Source organism: Vicugna pacos, chromosome 14 (assembly GCF_048564905.1).
Source record: "Vicugna pacos chromosome 14, VicPac4, whole genome shotgun sequence".
Lineage (NCBI taxonomy): Eukaryota > Metazoa > Chordata > Mammalia > Artiodactyla > Camelidae > Vicugna > Vicugna pacos.
Window position 1 is genome coordinate 20781172 of NC_133000.1, and position 22306 is coordinate 20803477.

The 22306-nt window shown below is 37.9% G+C and overlaps 1 protein-coding gene across 1 annotated transcript in view; it reads left to right on the top strand.

Moving 5' to 3' along the window:
* VWA8 (von Willebrand factor A domain containing 8) overlaps positions 1–22306 on the top strand; it is a 295349-nt gene that overhangs the window by 113625 nt on the left and 159418 nt on the right. Inside the window, exons 20-21 of the mRNA XM_072976319.1 lie at positions 4842–4913; positions 21973–22049. Coding sequence (XP_072832420.1) covers positions 4842–4913; positions 21973–22049 — 149 coding nt within the window. The remainder of the gene's footprint in view (positions 1–4841; positions 4914–21972; positions 22050–22306) is intronic.

Genomic DNA, 22306 nt, shown 5'->3' on the forward strand with positions numbered 1-22306 from the left:
TTTCTACAGACAAGAGGCAGGCAGAGGACATAGTGTAGGGGGAGGGTCTGTTCCAGGAGGTCTCCAGAGGGTCCTGCTTGGTCACATAAGTGTGTACATAGAAGGCTTTATTATAGACGTTCACTTCATAAGAATTTTTAAAGAATTTTTTCCAGAGAAAATTACCCATCATATAAGAGGATTTTTTTCTTTTCCAGATTTTCTGTCAAGTGGTTATGTACTTATTTTATAATAAAAGCCATACTTAAATTTTTCTCTAATACCAATCTGCATGTAAATAATCCTACATCTACAAATTGTGTTAGAAGAACTTACCATTTTCACTATATTAAGGAATTCGAGAATCAAAGTAAAATAAATTAAAGAATTTCTGTCTGCCATTTCCCAGTCCTATTTGTTGCTCAGAGATTTGAACTATAATTATGGTGTATACCATAATTTACATCCCTATATTATATTAATAATAAAAGATATATAGGCAAATTCTTCTTTCTCAGTAAAAATCTTGATTAAATGTTTTTGAAATCTCTTCAAACTATAATTATTATCTATGACCTTGCAAAAGGCATAACCTAGATTTGCTTTTTATTCTTCATTCTGTGGGCCGTTAACCAATGTCAGGTTTATTTTTCTTCCAGAGCATTAATGCTCTTATACAAGCAGTGGACAAATGAACAGAAAAGAAGATTACTTACAAGACACCAGGAACAAAGCATCTTGCTTGCCAAAGACAAAAACATGATTGTAAGGAGAATATAATATTTCCAAGCATTTATGGTGTCACGTTCTGTTTATGCAGTGGAAAGGAACAGAGAAAAAAGAATCAGGAAACTGTCATAAGTGACAATTCAAAAAACTGCCAAAGTTGGTTTTTCCAGCATATAAGAATGTAGGAAATTCAGTTAGCAGGGAGGGCCACTGTGCCCTTGAACACTGTGTCTGTTGCCATGGTGTTTGTGACATAGACATTGAGGACCGCAGGGCTGCTATGAACTTCACAGAGTGGCCCTGGGGGATTTTCTGTTGCCTGTCTGCAAACGTACCTTCTCTTCATAAAGCACTATGAATTAACCATTAATGAAAAATCTTAGCTGTGCCAATTCTAGGAACAGTGGCTTGATTAAATTTGCTTTTGTTGCATATGTAACTATTTCCTTTCATGTTGTTCTTCACATCTGAAACAGTCGTCTTCAGTGCCACTTGAGTATTTATGTGCTTCTGTACCATCTTGTTCTATGCCCTGCGGTCCCCCTTGCCACACTGTGTTGTAATTGATTTTTAAAACATGTTTTCCGCACCACTATGGTAAAGACTTGAATTGTTTCTAAATTTTAATTTTGTATCTCTAGCAAGTAACACAGTGCCTGCCCCATAGTAACTATTGAGTAAATATGTGTTGAGTGGATTAATGAAAGAAGGAAAAAGATTTTGAATGATCATAATCAGGAAAATTATTTCTTTATATCTGTCATTAAGGAATATTACACTTGCAGTAGTAAGGAGGAGAATTTTGAGGAAAAGAGATCAATAGCCTCTTAAGCCTAATGAGATAGATCTGAAAAAAAATTTTAAACATCTACCATGTGTCATGCCTTGTTGTAAGGTATTAGGATACACAGATTAGAATACACACACACACACACAGTTCCAGGACCCAAGTTGCCTGGATCTGTCAAGGGGAAAAAGCAAGCAAGTACATGTCATTATTACACAGGGTGATGGAAGTACGCACAGGTTACTATGTAACATTGATGAAGTGATGGTCCAAGGTTGGAATGATCATGGAAATGAGTTTACTAGGCAAAGCTGAGGGAGAGTCTCAGGCAAAGACACTAGCACTTCTACAGAGGCTTGGCTACATGAGTGTGTAGCCTCATTTAGGGAGCTATGTCTAATTAATTGTCACGGGCAGAGCTGAGGTTGCAAATATGGAAGAGTGACAAGAGATGCAACTGATAATTTAAGAAAAGGTCAGATTATCTGGGCCTTGCTAATTAAGGAATTTGGAACCTATTCAGAAGAAGTGAAGAAGCCATTGAAGGATTTTAAGCACGTTTCCACTTTTGCTAACTTTGCATTCGTTCTTTAATGTTGCCTTTCAGTTGGAACCAAGGCAGAGAGACAATAGTTAGGAGGCTCTTGCAATACAAGCGTTATGAAGGATCTGAACAAAGGCAGTGATAGTGGGGACAGAGTGGAGAGGACACACTGCAGGGCTATTTAGAGTCAATGAAACTTTGTGTTAGATGAAAGTCAGAGATTTTTCCTCACTCCATGTCTGCTGGAAAAGTAAACAGAAGAGTAAAGAGAAAATTCTTCTACATCATGCCTGTGACTGGAACACATGGTAGCAGAGTGGTGGAGAGTAAGGCTAAGACTAAATCAAAAAGGTGAGGAGTGACCATTGTTCCGAAGGTATTGGGAGTCATTTAAAGAATTTGGAAGAGAAAAACAGAAGTGACATGATTGTGGACAGAGAAGTAAGTGACTGTCAGTAACGTGGAGAACACATTGACTCAAGGAGAGACTGAAGATAGAGACGCCACATTGGCTGGTAAAAATCTAGGCCAGAGATGATAACAACCTAGATGAAAGCTGGGGCCATACCAAAGAAAGGATAGATACAGTTGACTTTTAGGTGGCTGAATAGCTTAAACTTGGTGTTACTGGCTTTTGATAAGGGCCAATTGAAATGGGCAGGAGATGATGATGATGGTAGGGTCAGGTGGTCAAGAGTGATGCTATTCATTGGAATAAGAAATACAGGATAAAGTTGAAGAGAAAGTAATGAGCCAGATTTTGGATGTGCTGAGTTCAAGGAGACTGGGAAGTAGCCAAGTATAATTCAATAGTTGCTCAGAAATCTGGGACAAGAGTCAAGGAGAAAAGACTTGCTGTTGAGAATGAGTGTAAAGTTGGTGGTTGAAGCCATGGAATGGATGAGAGGATTTAGGTAGAGCAGGGTCAGAAGTAGCACATCAAGCACTGGTGTGTGGGTCCCCAACTCTGCACATAGCCCACCCTCGCCCGTCAGCTGGGTGCCTCAGTGTCAGTAGGCATAACCTGCTCTGCCCTATACTGTAACCCCTTTCCACCCTCAGGAAAGCAAGAAAGAAAGGCAGTGAGAGAAAACAGAAGAAGCTAGAAAATCAATATTTAAGGAATTGCTACAAAAAAGAAGATGGTACAACCCAAAAGACCACAGAGAGAAATTTTTAGAGAGGTGGGAGGGAATCAGGAGAGACAGATGACTGGAAGAGGAGACTTTTAAGAAATTGTCTATGGTACCCAATGGCCAAGAGGTTAAGGAAAGAGTTCTGTAGGCAGTGACCTTAGCATTAGCTAATGCTTGTTGATTTGAATAATCTAGTTAGTTGTACTGAGGCCATGAAGTAGGAGGACATGAGAAAAGGTAGAGAAGACAAGTATAGTTTGGTTATTCTTCAGCACTTACATTGCTTTTTAACCTTCTCTCTAGGTGCTCATTCGAACTTTCCTACCTATCCTTCACGCGTATTAGTATTTCTGGAAGAACCTAATGTTGTCTGGACATTGGCACCAATTTTTCATCTTATTTAGATGGAAGAGGTCTGCAGACTACATTATCACTAGAACATAGATTAAAAGAATGTTCTATGGCTCCCTTTTAATTAGGGTAACCATGTACCTTGGTTTGCTTAAAATAGTCCCTGTTTGTCTTTGTTGTCCCAGCATAATTATTAATAATGTCTCTTTTTATTCTTCAGAGTAATCCAGAATGAACAAAATAGCTCAACCCTATTTCAAGCCTTGTTAAAACTCTAGTTCCATGGTTTATCTGAAAGCATTTTTAAAAAATAAAAACTACCAAGGCAAACATTAAGGAATAGTCATCTATTCTTGAAGGAAGGAAAAAACATACTCAGTTTTTCTAAGAAAGAAACTCTGAAAGAAAGTATCGCTTAACATGACAAGTAAAAGGAAAATATTCTATGTGTCAAAAAAAAATTACAAACCAAGTTAAAAAAAGAAAAATGAGTGACGAATAGAAAAATACCTACAGCACATATAAGATGCAAAAGGTTAATTTGCCTTTTTTATAAATAGAGAACTTCAGTAACTTTAGTGCTTATGAGACCATTCTTGTTTTGATGCAGAAACCAAGAGAAAGTAATAGGGGTATTAATCGTTCTGCGATACAGTTCCCTCTCAACCCCCGGATGAGCCTTGGTGACCTACTTAAGATTGTCCTATTTTTCCAGGATGCAAAAGAGCAATGTAATTTCCTCTGTGGCTATTGTGAACAATTTTAATCTTGTTCTTTTATTCTATTTTGTCATGATTTGAATTTTAAAATATAGAAAGTGAATAATGTATTTTTAATTCTAAAGATATATATATATATATACATATACATATATATATATATATACTTTGAAGGTAATGTTAAGAAGAAGTCAGTGTAAAATGTTCCATAGATATCTCTAGTTATTTTAGACAGCTTTTGTGTATTTACATTAGCAAGTGTAATTTAAATATTATATTAAATTATAAGCCATCTCTACATAGTGCAATAGCTGAAAAGTATTTGAATTCAATTATAAAAACTTTTTGAAATACATATTGGTCAGTGGCTGAGTCTTGCTCAGATGGACTATTTCAAGTTTCCAACATTAGTGATCTAGTTTGTTATATAACTTATTTATAACCAAAGCATTGATTTTACTTTTTTTAAATAATGCAATTGAATATTGTCTATTATAATAGATGTTTTACTTTCCATGAAGATATCTTTATAGTTAACTTTCTTGTTTTACCTTGATTATGCAAAAATAATTAACCTCTAGTCATTTTTCCTCCAGCACATGGTAGTGATGGAAGATATGCTTAAAGACTTTCTTCTTGGAGAACACCTATTATTGGTTGGTAACCAGGTGAGTTATGGCCGGAACTCAGGTACTAATGAAAAAATGATAGTAACAGTTTAAAAGCAGTGAGTTTCTTTTCCTTGTTGGAATAAGTTTTCAAAAATTATTCTTTTCCCAACTAAATGACTGGTTGAATTAAACAATGAGAGTGGGTCTTCTACCTTCTAAACTTTAGAATTACCTCAGAGCTTAAATCACCCCCACCCCCATTCAGTCCTCCATCAATTCCTGTCCATTTTACCTTGTAAGTATCTACTCTTTCCCATGACTGTCACCCCAGCCCGGCTCATCATCCATCACCTGTCACTTGGATTACAGCCAGAGTTCCCTGATATAATTGCTCCCCAACATACTCCCACTGGGATCTACTCTGCTCTGCAACCATATTGATACTTGTGAAACTAAAATCTGACTGTCTCTTTTTCTGCTTAAATTGGCTCCCCATTGCCCTTAGGTATAGTCTTCAGGTTGATTTATGGTGTCCTGCAGCCTTTCCAGCCTTTCCAATCCTAAACCTTGGCTCCCTCCTTTCTTGCATTTGGTGTTAGTTTGAGCCATCCTGAACTTCCTTCAGTTTCTTATCTCCACTCTGGCCCTTGGCATGTGCTCTTCTCTCTACACTCCCAGTCCCCTTCCCACACCCTGAGGGCGGTCCTTCCTTGCCCCTAGTTGAGTCAGGTTTCCCCTGCTTCTGCGTGACTTCCTTCCACCTCCCATTCATCACACTCATCATATGTTACTGTGTTTACATGCAGAAAGACTGTCTTCCCAACTTGTCTGTATGCTCCTCAAGGGCAGGGGCCATGGTTCTCTTGCTCATCTCTCTATCCTCGGTTCCTGGCTTAGTGCCTACTACATGGTAGATATTTAATATGTTTATGGAGGGAATAGATGGACATTTTATGTCTAGAGGCTTCTGATAATTTTCCTTAATGGAATTATCAGACTCACAATGAACAGCACCTCTGGTTTTTTTAATTAGTCTTAAATTAAGGATAACAAGCTTTCAGAAGAAGTTTGTTTTTCTTCTTTTCTTTCCTTTAACTTACAGAAACAGTATATATTCTTTTTTAAAACATATTTTATTTATTTATTATTATATTATTTAATTATTTTATTTTGTCAGGGGGGTAGGTAATCAAGTTTATTTACTTTTAGAGGAGGTACTGGGGATTGAACCCCGAACCTCTTGCATGCTGAACATGTGCTCTACCACTTGAGCTACACCCTCCCCACCGAAACAGTACATATTCTTTATTTAGTCCTTCAAGCTTACAAAATTTTGATTTTTTAAAAAATAAAAATGGGCCAATTGAGTGGTTTACTGGTTGAGTACACAAGCTTGGAGGTTAGCTGGGTAGAGGTCCACTAGTAACTCTTCTACAGATGGCTATGACGTCGGGCAAATTGCTAATCTTACTAAGGCTCAGATTCCTGATATCTAATCCAGGAATACAAACAGTATATACTCTCTTGGGCTGATGTAAGGATCACATGAGATAATGTGCAGAAAGCACTTCACACTGTGCCTGGCTCATAGTAGGTGCTCTGTTAAAATTAAATCTGTGTGTCACTGTGTTGTTACAAAGGACTTTATCATTCTTTTGTTTCACTTTTTGCTAAACAAGAATTAAAAGGAAAGCAATAATTTATTCATGTTTGTTTTTCCAGCTATTTGGAAAGCCCTACCTACTTTTATTTCCTGAAAAATCATTTTTCCTGATGAGTCTGTGTACCAGAGTGGGAGGATGGATATCAGTTAACAGTCCAACATTCAGTTCTTGATATTGAAGCCCAGGAGGTCAGGTTCTCATCTGCCTCTGAAAAATGATGATTCATCTCACTTTGAGAAACAGTGGCTCTATATCGAGAGTACTTCACAAACTTTTTATAAGTAGTTAAACCCTAGTGTAATCAGAGCATCCTTTTCAGGTCTTCTGCTGTTTCCTGAATGGCCTTAGACACAGATTCTCTTGGCCTCTCAACAGCAGCAGATCAACATGGTGAAGAGAGTAGAACAAGAACCTACAGAGCTGGGGCTTGAGAAAGAATTTTGCTGAGGAGCAGACTTTCAAAAAGAAGTTCCTGGAGGTCAAGCTATGATGTTCAAGCAGCTTTGAAATATCCTGGATGATACTGAGATACTGGTACCCTTGGGGTTTCGTGGGTGGGATGCAGTAGGAGCTTCCTGGTAAAGGCAGGGTTTACAGCTCAGTTTGATAACAGAGTCAGGGACTCACTAGAGTTGTCTAGGTTGGAAGGTTGAAGTTAGAACCTAGCCAGTAATCAGAGAGAAGGGGAGAATATTCTAACCTCTGAGGGGTTGGAGAGAGCTATACAGGGTGAGGGCTGAGGTGGAACAGAGGCTTGCTTCTGCATTACCATAAATTAAAAAGAGGCTATGAAAGTGCTTTGTAATTACTCTAGAGTGCTGTACAAATGTGGGTGTGAAATCTAGTATGCTACCTCTAGCCTGTTTCTAGTCCCAAAGAGGAGAAAAAGACACGAGGGCAAAGGGCTAGATATTGGGTGCAGCGAAGAGCAGCTGCCTCTCTACAGGTGCATGGGAGGACACCAGCACCTGGTGAGGCTGGGAGATCCCACACATTTCCAGGATGCCTAGAGTTGGCTAAGGAACCACTGAGTCGAGGGTGCAAAAGATGCTCAGAAGGAGCGAGGCAGGAGGCAGGGATATCACAGACGTCCATCAGTCCACACTGTCACAAACCCCATCTGTCATCAGCAGAACACAGTGTCTTACCTTATTTTACCCCTAGTCGGTCACCCTCCACTTTGGAGAAAGAGAAAAATAGAAAAATGGAGATTGGAGAGGATAGGGTATAGCTCAGGGGTAGAGTGTGTGCCTAGCATGCACAAGGTCCTGGGTTCAATCCCCAGTACTTCCACTAAAAATAAATAAATAAAAACCTAATTACCTCCCTCCCCCCAAAAAACAAACAAACCAAAAAAATGGAGATTGTAGTCATTACAAATTTGCTACGTTTAGCTAGCCTTTTTCGTGTCAGAAGGCTGTTCTGTTCTTTCATTGTAAACCTCTAAGACCATCAGTGGCATATAATAATACCACTGTTGAAGGAACTTTGAGATTTTAGAAGTTAATTCTGCTACAGAATCATCTAGTGAGAACGTCCTCCGTTGTCTGACTGCACTCTGCTTGCAGCCTAATGTCTCCTTTCTCCCCTCAATTTTCTGTCCTGTTGTAGTTCAGCCTTCAGTCTCCACCAACATGCTCTCTTCTCTCTCTCCCTTGTCTTTGCCTATTGAAATCCTTGCAATCTCAGAGTGGTGATGTGGGATCATGGAAAAGCAGAGGACTGGGCATCCAGAGACATACCTTCTTTTTCTTTCTTTCTTTTTTTTTTTTTTTTTTTTTTTGGTGGGGGACGGAGAATAATTAGGTTTGTTTATTTATTTATTTAGTTACTGACTGACTGACATATTTAATGGAGGTACTGGGGATTGAACCCAGGACCTCGTGCTTGCTAAGGCGCTCTGCCACTGAGCTATACCACACTCCCCCCCAACTCAGAGGTGTACTTTCTGAATGTCCAGATTTTTCTACTCTGTATGTGATATTGGGTAGATGCTCTTCCTCCTTAAAGGGCTTTATTTTTCTTTCCTTTCATTTTCTTGTCTGTAAAATGATAGGATTGGAATGGGTATTTTCTAAGGTCCCTCTGGCTGTAATATTCTATAATATGCTTCTTTAATAAAGTCTTCCCAAACACTTAGCCTGAAGGTTTGGCCCCATTCTCTGAACTCTTACAGCAGGTCATTTAGAGATTGACTTCTATTAGGCTTATGCATCCACCTGACTTCTCTCTGCTGAAAAGAAAGAGTCGCTTGACAAGAGTCTTAGTTATTCTTGCCTCGTCCCTGATGCCTTGCATACGACAGACATTCAACAAGTACTTGCTGAATGGATTACTGGATTTTAGAGGAGTACTTGGAATAAATTTCGAGTAGCCAAAATGATTTAGGAGTAGTATGAATTTAAAATTACGGTTTTTTTGGATTATTTTCAGGACGTTCTAAGATAGAATTTCTGACTAAATTTCTTATTCTGCAAATTTGCAACTCTTTGGTAAAGGAACAAATGAATGAGATAGAATCTAGGGAGTGTCACGTAAGAGAGAAAATACTTGAGTGGTCCGTTCAACTAGATATGATTATACACTGATGGGATCAGAGACTGGCAGCATTATTGCTGGGACAGAACAGCGAAATACTAATTATTTAATTTTTTCTAATAATAATTAAGTGCTAATTAGTATTTAGCTAATTAAATGAGATACAACTTTTTACATGCTTCCATTTACCAGGTCAGTAAGTAAAAATTGGACTTAAGGTGGCTGGTTAAAATCGAAATAGAACTTTTGGAGTACTATAGCCAATTTCATTTCCTTTCCAACTTATTTTCAAAAGCTACCATCTATGTTAAAATATGAGCAAGAGTCTATGGTTAGACTTTTATTTTTTCCCCAGCTTTATTGAGGCATAATTAACAAAAAAAATTGTAACATATTTAAAGGGTATAACGTGATGATATTATATACATATACATTGTGAAAGGATCCCCCCATCAAGTTAAATAATACATCCATCACCCCACATATTTACCTTTTCTTCTCTCTTTTTGGTGAGAACATTTCAGTTCCACAGTCTTAGCAAATTCCAGGTATACCATACAGTGTTGAAATCAACTATAGTCACCATGTTATCTATTAGATCCTCGGACCTTACTCATCTTGTAAGTGAAAGCTTGTACCCTTTTACCAACCTTTCCCTTTTTCCCCCACCACCAAGACCCTCGCAATCCCTTTCTGTTCTGTCTTTATGAGTTTCACTTGTTTTTTTCTTTTTAAGTTCCAATTTGTCTTTGTCTGGTGTATTTCCTTTAGCATAATGTGTTCTAGGTCCCTGACAGTTACTCTTGACTACTTCCATTTGGTGTGTGCGAGAGAGAATAAAGCCCTGAGTCATATCTGTTGTCAAGTGCACAGCAAGTGCCCCACGGGGATGTGCTTTTCTAAGGACTGGATGGAGTTAGGTGTTCTCTTTCCTTGTGCTTCCCTCTGAGTCCTGGTCATCTAACATATTTCTTTTTTGGGAATGTGTACCTTTGCAGTCATAGTAACTCAGGTCCTTCATCAGTACCTTTGAAAACTCCCTGCTTCATTTATCAGTGGTATTTCAGTACCTCTCTTAATATCTTATGCACCTTCTCACCTTCACCCTTATTTCCATCTTGTGAAACGGAACAATGGAAAAAGAAAAAGACAGGCAAGGGGAACTACAGCTGGTAGGTTAAGGACTACCAATGCTCAACTCTCACAGGTAGCGTCACCGGTGTTACCAGTGCTCAGCTCTCATGGGTAGTGTCACCAGTGTTTTCATTCAAATGCAGTGACAACCATCTGGGAAAATGCCCATTTTAATGACATGATTTAATTTGAAACTAAGTAAACCATTTGTGGCAGTTGATCAGTCTCCTTCTTTACTCTTTATCATTCTAAAACATTACATGATGACTACTCAAAAACAAAAACAAAAACAAGGTAATTAGAATTGAAGCTGTGGGGTTAAATATCAGCAAAGAAGCCAACAGTGGGTTAGTATAATTATACAATAAACTGTAATGAATGCTATTAATACACACCCTCTGTGGATAGATACAGTCTACCCAGCCTTCTGTTTGCAAAACTAGAAACTGGCTGCTGAAGTCCATGAGAGAAGCTTTTCTATAGCTGAAGTTGTAAACATAGAGATGCTTTCAAAGATTACTCTGTGATGAGCAACTTTGACAATGAGGAAATTAAAGGGAATAAGTGTTGATTTTGAGATATCTCAAGGTTTATCATCTTTATTAAGCCAGATCCCATCTTTTCTTTCCATATAGTACTATCTTTCCTAAGAATCTATGGTAATTAGACAAGAGTTCATAACTATTGAGAAGCCAAAAACAGGTCTACAAACATTGCTTATCATAGCAAAATAAAGTCGGCCACGTCTTTTTTTAGTGAAATAAAAGGGATTTTTTTTTATCCTTTTCATTTTCTATGTGGGATTTTATGGCATTGCACATCAACTTTCCAGTAAATGAAACAGAATTGCTGCCTGTCAGCCAAAAGGGACAGGGTGCCCTGAAATTACGCATGTCTGATGACCCCTTAGTATACAATGCTGCATTCTGTAGAACCACTTTAGGATGCCGCTACATGTTTTATCTTCTGCTTACTGCGATTATAACATGACATGTACCTTTCATGCCATTAGGCGTTTTATGCGGGCTTTACAAAAAAAAATCGTATAGCATGACTTTCTATTCACTTCATCTTTACTGACAGGGAGAAAAGAGAAATGGCTATTTTCAAGCTAGTGATGCTTTTTTCTGTCCCAGCTCTCCTCAAGAATAAGCTTCCTTTCTCCCTGTATCTTATTTTCTTTTGTGGAGCTATATTCTATTTGATATACAAAACATTTATTGTGAATATTTTGGCTTATAGATTCAGCCTTTAGGCACACAATTTTTTTGTTGTTTAAAAACTTCTTTTGAATAAACTTCTGTTTTTGAATAAGAATACTTAAGTTTTGAGAGGCAGCTACATTTTATCAGACACTTAAAGGAAAAAATATTTTAGTAATGTGGTGTTCTAAAATGCTCAGTTACCCCCTTATGTAAGAATTATTTTAAAAATACATAATATTTTGTTTTAAGAAATGAAAGTAACCATCTGCATATAGTGATGTCTCCTAGTTTCTGATGTTAGACAAATTGCAAAGCAAGTTACCAAAATTTATATTTAAGGAGGCACAATGAATAATTTATGATTACTGATACAGGAATATAGTCCAATAATTTGCTGGATTTGTCAAACTTGGTTTTTTTTTTGTTTTTGTTTTCCATTTTTAAGCCAGTCCTTTGTATCATTTTACCAATAGTACTTTGATGAATTTTTATTACTTAAGCTCTCCTTGTATTCCATGGTTCTTATTTTTTGCCTCTACTAAAATTCTAATATATTATGTCTTCCTTCTCAAATAAAAAGTAGCTCTGGCTGATTGTCATATAGGATGCCTTCTCTGTCCCTGACTCTCACGTGCTTCATGTTTCTACAGTCCTGATTCTTTAGATATTCTTTCCAATTCCACAGCACTTTCTGACCTGTCAGCAGTGAAGTAAATCTTAGAAAGCATCTCTTTAATTTTGTTTTCCTACTAAAAGTTCAACGTGATTCCCCCTTGCCTGGCAAATAAAATCTCTTTCATAGGGAAACACTCAAAACTGGCTGACTCCAAACTCCTTTTATGGTTCTACTTCTTCCATATCAGAATTTCTCACCCTCCTTGAGTACACCAAGCCCCTGGGCTCCCCTAGCCACTCCTCATATTGTTTGCTTCGTACGATGCTTCTTCCCCTCACTTTTGCCCCTGAAAATCCTGCCAGTTTTCAAAAGCTCAGATTTTATTTTCCCTCTATGAAGCCTGTCTTATAGTCTCCCCAAAATAGAAATAAATAATCTTGTTTTCCTCTGAACTTCTATCGTATTTTATCACTATTTAATTCATTTTTCTTTTAAAGTTGTTACGATTTTTTTTTACAAATTTCATCTATAATTGAATGACAAGTTTCTTATGAGCAAGGATTAAAAATGGTACTAATTGTATGTTTTATAATTTCCAATATACTTTTTAAAATTACTTCATTTAGTTCTATGGCAAGCCTTTGGGATAAATGTTTTTATTGGCCACATTTTACAAATAAGCAGACTAAAACTCAAAAGGTTAAAATATTTCCTCAAGATTACGTAGTTAGTTAATAGCAAAGTTAGGACTCAGCCCTCTAAAGTTCAGGCTTTCTTCCACCATACTACACTAATTCTTAGACCAGTAATAATAATAACACAACGACAATGATAATATATAATAGCTAATTTATGTTGAGTGCTTATAATAATCCAGGGACTATGTTTTACCTACAGAGTACAGGACATTTAAAATTTTTCTATTATGAAAAAATTTTAAATATATCCTTCAAAAAGTAGAGTATATAATGAATTTCTTTGTACCCATAACTTAGCTTCGACAATTATCAGCATTTTGTTTGCCTTGTTTTATCTGTATTGGACATATTATCTATGTCATCCTTTAATATACCATTCTTTTACATAATGTACTTCTCATATAATATCTGGTTTTTATCTCTAATATAACCACAATTCCATTATTACACCTAACAAATCAATTATAACCTCTTAATAGGCTGTAACCTTCTTTTCAGTTTTCTTCAGTCATTTCCACAGTGTCATTTGACAATTGTTTTGTTTTAGTCAGCATCCAAGCAAAGCATGATTATTGCATTTAGCTGATGTGCCTCCCGAGTCCCTTTGAAAGTGGGAAGGTACATTCTTCTATTCTCTTTATCCTTAGCAATATTGACCCATTTCCATGAGTATAAGCATTTTACTCAGAATTACACCAATACTGATGAACTTCCAATGAGGAAATCTTTTCTACAGTAAATTTCATCATGCCAATTTAACTTCTGGATTAACTTACACAACGAAAGCAAAACATATTTATTTCTTCCAGACTAGAAATTTCTTTCTGAGTTTCTTCCCAGGCTTCTTTTTCTGAATTTTCATTGCATTTAATTTTGAAATCTTTAATACACTATGAAAATCAGTAAACATACATTCAATACTAACTAAGGAGGACTCTGTACACATTGTTACTCCACAATTCTATATAATCCTTTGTATCTCATTCCATCTATTAATTATAGGCTTATTGTGATCGTGGGCTTTGTTTTCTCCTGGTAGAGGCTTAGTAAATGTTTGCTGAATTATTTAATATTGAGATACTGTGAATATTTTATTGCCAAAATTAAAGACTGTGTGAATTTTGTTAATTAATGATTTGAACTGAGCCCTGGCAGATTGCTACTCGGCAACTTCAGAAATAACACCATGTTGCAATGCCAGAATAATTATCTAATATTTGTAAAGGGACTGAACAGTTTGTCCAGAAATTTTCCTGCCTGTGTCCCCAGCTGGTGGTGGCAGCAGGAAATTTGATAACTAAGTGTGCTGTGCTTCTGGTATCTCCAGCAGCCTGGGAGTCCCAAGGCTATGAAATACTTGGTTTCATCAAATATAATTACACTCATCTTTAATTTGTATTATATTATTTTGTGTCCCTTCTCAAACCTCTTGCTATGAAGTTGCCTGAATTACAACATGGAAAGTCTTTGTCACGTTACACATTCTCTTTAGCATTTAGTTTGTTCATCTACTATTTCTTAGTGAATATTTTTCTTGTTTTTGTTCTTAATCTGTATGTTGTTTTTGTAGACAACGTTGGGTTTTTTTTTCCCCACAATATTTGTGACGGTTGCTTTGGTCATACCTAATGACCAAACTACCAAAGAGTGTATCTTTGCCATTTATAGCAACAGATTATTTCAAAGGGAAATTGCAAGGATGTGGATTTTATTATTCCTGTTTGCAAAGGAGGTTATGGCTTTGACAGGAAGCTTTATAAGTGTGTTTTAGAGTCCCACAAATTCGTAGTACAATTGAATGATAAGTTGTCTGACTTCTGGGTCCTGTTTGTTGGCTCTGTTACAGGAAACCTACTTATTGCAAATGTTTAACACTGTTTACTATTCATTGAAATTTTTTTATGATTACATAAATAATGCATGTTCACTGAGAGAATTTGGAAAATAAGAAATTTCCAGTGATTCATATAGCAGTAATCTCTGATTTTGTTGTTGCTCTAAAGAATATTAGAATAAGATAGAGATCAGCTTGTCTAGGCCCTCTTTATTCAAATAAATAAAGATGATGATAGAAACTTCCACCTGAGAGAGATTGAGGTGGATTATTGTCCAGGTCTCCCAACTGCTAGTATAATGAGTTTATTTTCAGGCATTTTAGACAAAGAATTAGAAAGTTCAACATTTGATGGAAATTTTAAGGTTAAAAAAAAAAGTGCAATTTATTTCTCCTGATTTTACTGTAATAATTAGGATTTTTAAAAATTTTTTATTTTTGACTGCAGTTGGTATTTGTTAATGACATTTATATAGTAGCTTTTCTAGAAAAGGAAATTAGAACCCTATGGAAAGAATGTTTAAATATTATACAAACTGATCTAACTCTATGAAAGTTACTGAAGAATTAGAGAAAACTGGAAGGAAGGCCCAAATTTAAGACGGTTCAGAGAGCACGAGGGAAAGCTAAACACCGGCAGTGACAAACACTCCCTTGGAAGTCCATTCAAAAAATTATTGCAGAAGAAAAGATCCAGGTTGACTTCCTCTGTTCTCCTATTCTTCCTCTGGAACCGTGGATGCCATACAGGGAGTTCCTGGACCCGTGTGCTGGGCTATTTGATAGTCTTGGAGTGACTGATCTTTGACTCCATGACAGGATATAAACCCTCATGTAAACTCACATAAACTCGTTTCAGGGAGGCTCCCTCCTGACATTCTGTTTTGCAATACGGTGAAATAGAAAACAGCCCAATCTTTTAAGTCAGAATGGATTTGCCTTCAAATTACCGCTATGTGCAGGGCTCTTAAGTGCTTAGAACTGAAGTTCGCTTCTCTCGATAACAGGGGTTACCTCCCATTGACAAGGCTGGCATGGGCACTGGAGTGATGAAGCCCTGAAAGGGTGTGGATGCAGACAGCGGAGGGCTCCAGAAATGTTAGTTTCCTTCTCTTTGTTGGCGCAAAGGAAGCAGAAGGTTCCTGGAAGAGGTTTCTTCCTCCTTTAGCTAGAACGAATCATATGACTTCCCCTTCCTTTTCTTCCCTTCTTTCTTCAAATTTTAATAGTTATCACCTGCAGATGATATGCGAGCACAGGGGAGAGCCAATCCTGGCCAGGGGGAGTGCGACACATGCCAGTTACTGCAGTCTGGTGTGCTGAGGGTTGTAGAAGACAGCGGTTCAGGAGTGCAAAGGAGGGAGCCATTCTGGTGCTCAGAGTTGAAGGAGTGAATACAATGGGAGAGTCAGGCAAAGCTTCAGAGAAGCGGGGACATTTCATCAGAACACTAAGGGGTGAGTGGAGGAGAACAGAGAGCTGGAGGAGGGTGGGCTAAACCAGTCAGAAGAAGCAACCTGAGCAAAGATGCAGTGGCACAAAGGTTCTGGAGACAGCTGGCTACTTAGGAACGCGTTTGGGTGAGATTTACAGAGGGCATCCTTCCAAGTTGATCTGCTGTGGCAGGATCCTTCAGCATCTCCATCCCAGGACAATTACTCTTCGCCCAAGTCCCACTCATAGACCCGTTCTCTCTTCCCTGCTCTCTCCGTCCCTCTGTAACCCTTTTCTCCAGCTCTGCTCCTTGCTCCTTTTCCACCTTGACAAGAGATGGATAGAGTTTCCCAATCTGTATCTTCTTCTGGTCCAGGAAGATAAGCCCAGAAGTCCTCTTTCTTTGAAGGATTTTACTGCTGGTCTCTCTGAGGAAACGGGGGAACTGAAATAACGAGCCTGAGGAAGTCACAAGAGTCCTAGCATCCTTCCCAGTTCTCGAAGTTGTGTCTCATCCTTTCTCTCGCAGAAACTGGGAGCGTGTTCCCCTCCTGTCCTCGGTGTCCATGGGGCTTAACATAGTCCCTCCTCCTCCTAACTCTGTAGTTACAGGGACTCCTACCTCTGTGAAGGTCCTTCTTTCCAGGACCTTGTCACACAGAACACAATGGGATGGAAGAAGCACCATCCTCATGAGACAATCTCTCATTCCATAAGTTTCTTCTCCCTTTTTAGATTTTTACTCACTCGCTACTACCTTCAGTGAGATTCAGTTATGATGTAAGCCCTACTTCTTTTGTGCTCATTTTTATTAAAGGATACAAATGGTATATACAGAATACTGACTAATAAGTAAATATAGATACGTACAGGAACAAAATGAAAACAGAAGCAGATTTCTTTTGGCGGTTCTGCATTGGGTGGTGCTTTATCTTCTAAATTTCTCATTGAGAAAAATGAGTATGTGTAGCTTTTCCAGTGGAAAAATAAGATACTATTTATGTTTTTATTCTGTTCAAGTAATCCTGAGGGTTTTCTGTTCTAGGGGGGAATTCTGACTGGACGGAGCAGATCACTGAGTGTTTCATTTTGCTCAGGATATTTACAGAAATTCCTTCCTTGGTTATGCTTTTAGCATTTCCTCGAAGGAATCATCAGAGGTTTTAAAATGAAGCCGGAAATGACCTGATGAGTTCTCTGTTTTAGAAAAATAACTAAACAAATTGTGGCCTGGCCTGTCATAAGTCCGGAGGCGAGAGACCAAATAGGACCCTTTCTAGGAATTGGCGCACAATGAGGGACTGCCCTTGAGCAGTGGCAGTGAAGGGGAGAGGAAGGAGCAGATACGGGAAGCAGGCACTTTGAAGTAAACATGTCCAAAATTAAACCACCTGTTTTGAAAAACTAGACTTCCCTCCCCAACCCAGCAAATATACTTCTCCTCCCCTTTTATACGTATTGTAAGTTATACCACCTTCCACCCTGTTGCCCAAAACTGAAACTTTGATTTCTCTAGCTCCTCATCCCCACATCCAGTCCATCACCAGGTCCTGTTAGTTCTTTCCCTTAAATCTCTGTCTTTTTTTTTAATGAGGTATATATAGTCAGTTTACAATGTTGTGTCAGTTTCTGGTATACAGCACAATACTTCAGTCATATATGGATATACATATATTCATTTTCATATTCTTTTTCACTGTAAGCTACTACAAGATATTGAATATATTTCCCTGTATTATACAGCATAAACTTGTTTTTCTATTTTATATATACCAGTCAGTATCTGCAAATCTCAGACTCCCAGTTTATCCCTCCCCTAAATATCTTTTAAATCCATTCATTTCTCTCTGCTCCTTAGTTTAAACTAAGAGGCATCATCTCCTGCCTCTTCTTTGAAGAGGACTTTCCAAATGGCTTTCCTTTGCTTTCATGCTTGCTCTCTGCCAGACCATTTCACCAGAACGATTTTCCAACATGAAAATCTGATCCTATTACCCCTCTACTTCAGTGGCTTCTCAGTGCTTTTAGGAAATGGTCCAAACTTTTTTTTCCAATTTTTTTTAATTGAAGTATAGTCAGTTTATAATGTTGTGTCAGTTTCTGGTGCACAACATAATGTTTCAGTCATACATGTACACAACGTATGTTTGTTTTCATATTCTTTTTCATAATAGGTTACTACAAGATATTGAATTTGGTTCCCTGTGCTATACAGAAGAAACATGTTGTATATCTATTTCGTATGCAGTAGTTAGTATCTGCAAAATTCATAAGTGGCTTCCAGGACTGCCAGAGCTAGACCCTGCCTCCTGCTCTAGCCTCGTTTCTTACCCTTCTTTTCTTCACTCCTGCTCCTTGACTCCTCTCCGACCTGTCCCGTTCTCCAGCTCACTGGTACCCACAAGTCTTTGTGCACACTGTTCTCTCTACCTGGAACACTCCCCTTTCTCCTCCTTCCTTTTACCTCTTTAATTCCTGGATATTTTAGCTGAAATATCACTGTGTGTGGTGGAACTTCCTGAGCCCTCAGTTAAATCTTCAAGCTTTTTGTATGTCCCATAGCATGACACTCATCGCAGGCATACCTATTACATTGCTTCATTGTCTGTGTTTCCTGCTAGATTATAAACTATGAGTGTGACCAGGGACTGTAGCTGTGTTAGTTACCATTGTAGCCTACTCAGTATAGTAACCATAACATTAGGTACTAAAATCGTTGATAAATTACACAAAGGAGAGAAGGAAGGAAGGATGGAAGGAAGGAAGGGAGGAAGGAAGGAAGGAAGGAAGGAAGGAAGGAAGGAAGGAAGGAAGGAAGAGAGGGAGGAAGGAGGCAGGGGAGGGGGAGAAAGAGGGAGTAGAAAGAAAGAAAGAAAAAGTTTTGCAGATAGAGACTACAAAGATTCTGGGGACATGTTGAATGAGATTGGGGAAAAACAGAGTAGTCAGAAACATTCTGAGATTCATTCCTTGAGCAGCTGGATACATGGCAACACTATGACATTGAGGTTAAAAAGAAGTAATAGGCCTGGGTGAAATCATAATGAGTTTAGTCTGAATATCCGGTGCAGAAGTTCAGCTGACAGTTAGGAAGATGGGGTCTCAGCTGGAGCTTGGGAAAGACATGTGAGAAAGAATTTTTGATTGATTCATGTGACAAAGCTGTGCCCACTTTGTGCCAACGCTGTTCTAGGTCCTGGGGATACAAGAGTGAACAAAGCAACCTCTCTTACATTTCTAGTGAGGGGAGAAGTTCAACACACAAATAGATAAACCGATAGAATGTGATATGGTAATAAGTGCTTTGGACAAAGATAAAGTTAGCTCTTGATTTTCCTCCTTAAAAAAATCTTCCCCTTAGTCTGGCCTATCTTTTTGCTCAAGGAATTGTCTAGAAGTAATCTTTAATCCTTCTTTTCCCTCATCCCATATTCAGTCCATCACAAGTTCTCTCAGCTTTATTTGGAAAACAGCTTGAATCCACCCTTCTCCATTCAAACCCCCTAATCCCAGCCATCACCATTCTCTCACCTGGACCCTGGCAGTAGCATCCCAGCTGGTTTCCCAGTCTCCTTCTTGACCCCTTCCCTTATAATTCACTCTCCATACCTCCACCAAAGTGGTATTTTTACCATCTTTATTAGTTCATGTCACTTCTCTGCTGAAAACCTTCTAAGGGCTCCCCATCACTCTTAGAGGAAAACTCTGCGTCCTCACCTTGGCTTGCAGAACTCTCACCCTGCTGGCTTACATGTCTTCATCTTGTATACTCTCTTTTCACCCACAGCACTTGAACACGTTGGCTGTTCCTCAGATATCCTAAATGATTCCTATTTTAGGGCATCAGCTGTAGCACCTCTTCTCCTGGAATGCCCCCTTTTTGTAATTGTAATAATACTGGCTCCTTGTTGTTTAGATCTTAGCTTAAAAGTTACCTAAGGAAAGGTCTTCATTTCCAAATCCACATTAAATCGCCACTCAGTCAAGTATCAATCCCCTCACCCTATCTTATATGTCAATAGAGAACTTATCACTGTTTGGTAAGTTTCTTATTTGTTCACTTGGTTGTCTAATTATATCTTGCTCCCTTTCTACCTACTTTTCTATTTGACCTTCCTATCTATTAGTCTTCACACTTCTGGCCCCATAAGACCAGAAACCGTATGTTTCTTATTTATTCTTCTCTCTCTAACATGTACCAGCCCTCAATAAATACGTGTTTATATGTTGAATGAATAAATAATCGACCTTCTGGATACCAGTCTCTTCTCTTGTCGGTATATTTTGCATATTATTGCCATATTATCTTTCTTTAAACATTCGTCTTATTGTGCTTCTTTCCGATTCAAGGATGTACAATGGGTCGTAATTGCCTGCTACTGTCTGTGCATGCTTCATACCTCTGTCTTGTTTATTAAGTAGTTGAGAATCATTCCAGTCCCCTTCATCTCTCTTGCATATATTATCCTGGGGCTAATCTCTGTTGCCTCTGTCATCCTGGGACATATTTAATGGACTAAAGAGAAGAAAGAGATTCTAAGACTATAAGAACCTACATCGTATCAGTTAACAGTTGTTTATCTACACTGGTGGCTTGTCTTCTGTGCTCCAAGTGTATATGTCTTCCTCCCTTTGAGAACTGTGACATTTATAGTCTCATATTCCCTTTGAGAATTTGTCTTAGAGGGACTGTCACAGTGCTAAGACAAAGATGATACTCAATAAATACCTATTTAGTTCATTTGAATTTCTGTCCTTGGTGCTTGCAGATGCCCCTGTTGACAAGAAATCTGGGTATGTAATAGAAATAACAATAATAGTGGTTGCTTCCCTTGACTGAGCTTCTTCTGTTCTTGCTGCCAGGTACCATACATTTCCCTTACCTGCCTAATAATTTTTTTTTAGGACGGATTCTTAGCAGTGAGGAAGGAGGTAATTCAAGGCCCAGGTTACTAAAATCAATTTCCCACTGAAAGAAATGTAATCTGTGATGTAGGGACTAAAAGCATAAGCATCAGAATCAGACAGACCTGGGTTTGAATCCTGGCTCCACTGTGATTAGCTGTGTAATGTGACCGCGTTGTCTAATTCAATTTATAAGGTTGGAATGATCATCATACCTACCTCATGAAACTGCTATGATGTAAAAGTACTTAGCATAGAGCCTGGCACAGTACGAGAAATCAGTAAGTGTTATTTATTGCTAGAACATATGTTAGAAAACTCAGCTTTTTTAACCACTTCAGCTCTTCCTACACAACCTACTTGTTAAAAGGTTTACAATCACATTAGCAGAGTATTCCACCTCTAAATGAAAACTTTAAAATGGAGGAATAGCATGGGAGTGGATTCCATTCTTAGTAGTCTGTTGTCTGCAAAAGGACAGCAACTCTTGGCATCATTAAGTGGTAAGGAAATGAGGGTGTTTCTAGGAAGAACAGAGATAATTGATACTTATTAGTAAACCCTGATTATAATTTTAGGTTTCTAAGGTTTTGAAGGACTGAAAAGTGGGGTAAAAGGAAAAGAAATGAGTGTTTGATTAAAACAGAAAAATAGAGTATTGTATTGATGTAACTGAGAACCATACTTCTGAAGAGCTGATTAGAAAAACTCATTGTTTTCACACTTACTTGCTCACCTTTGATGCCATTCTTCAAATCAGAAATAGATAATACTCTGCTCTAATGTGTACAGTTCAGTGTAAAATTTATAGAACAGAAAAAAAAGTTGAAGAAGGCTAAAATAATTATGAATTTCCTTTTAAATGAATATAACTTGGAGCTAATGTATTTAGAAGTAAATTTTTTAAAAAACCTTTATGTGATAATATGATATGAATAAAAGATGTGCTGTATACATTTACTAGTTTGGTTTTCATTAACAATAAGCTAAAACAGTAAGTAGATTTTGGTAAGAGATTCTTCTGGTTTCTTTTACCTCCAGATTAAAGTCTCTCTCTCTCTCATTTAATGTTTTCTTTGTAATTACAGGGTGTAGGAAAAAACAAGATTGTTGATAGATTCCTTCACCTGCTGAATAGACCCCGAGAATATATCCAGCTGCACAGGTAAGGGGATAAAACCCACAACCTCTTACGACCTGGTTTAACCATTGACTTTGCTCCAATACAATTTAAAAATAATTTCTTAAAGGCCCATGTATTGATGTACCAGTTTTATTTCTGTTCCTCCTGCTCTTTACGTGAGAGTCCCTTTGTATGGTGGGGCAGTTTTTACATTTCTGTATATTGGACATCAAAATATTTTTAAAGAAAAATATATGAAGCTGAACTACCTCAATTAATTCTGATTGTAGATTATGAAG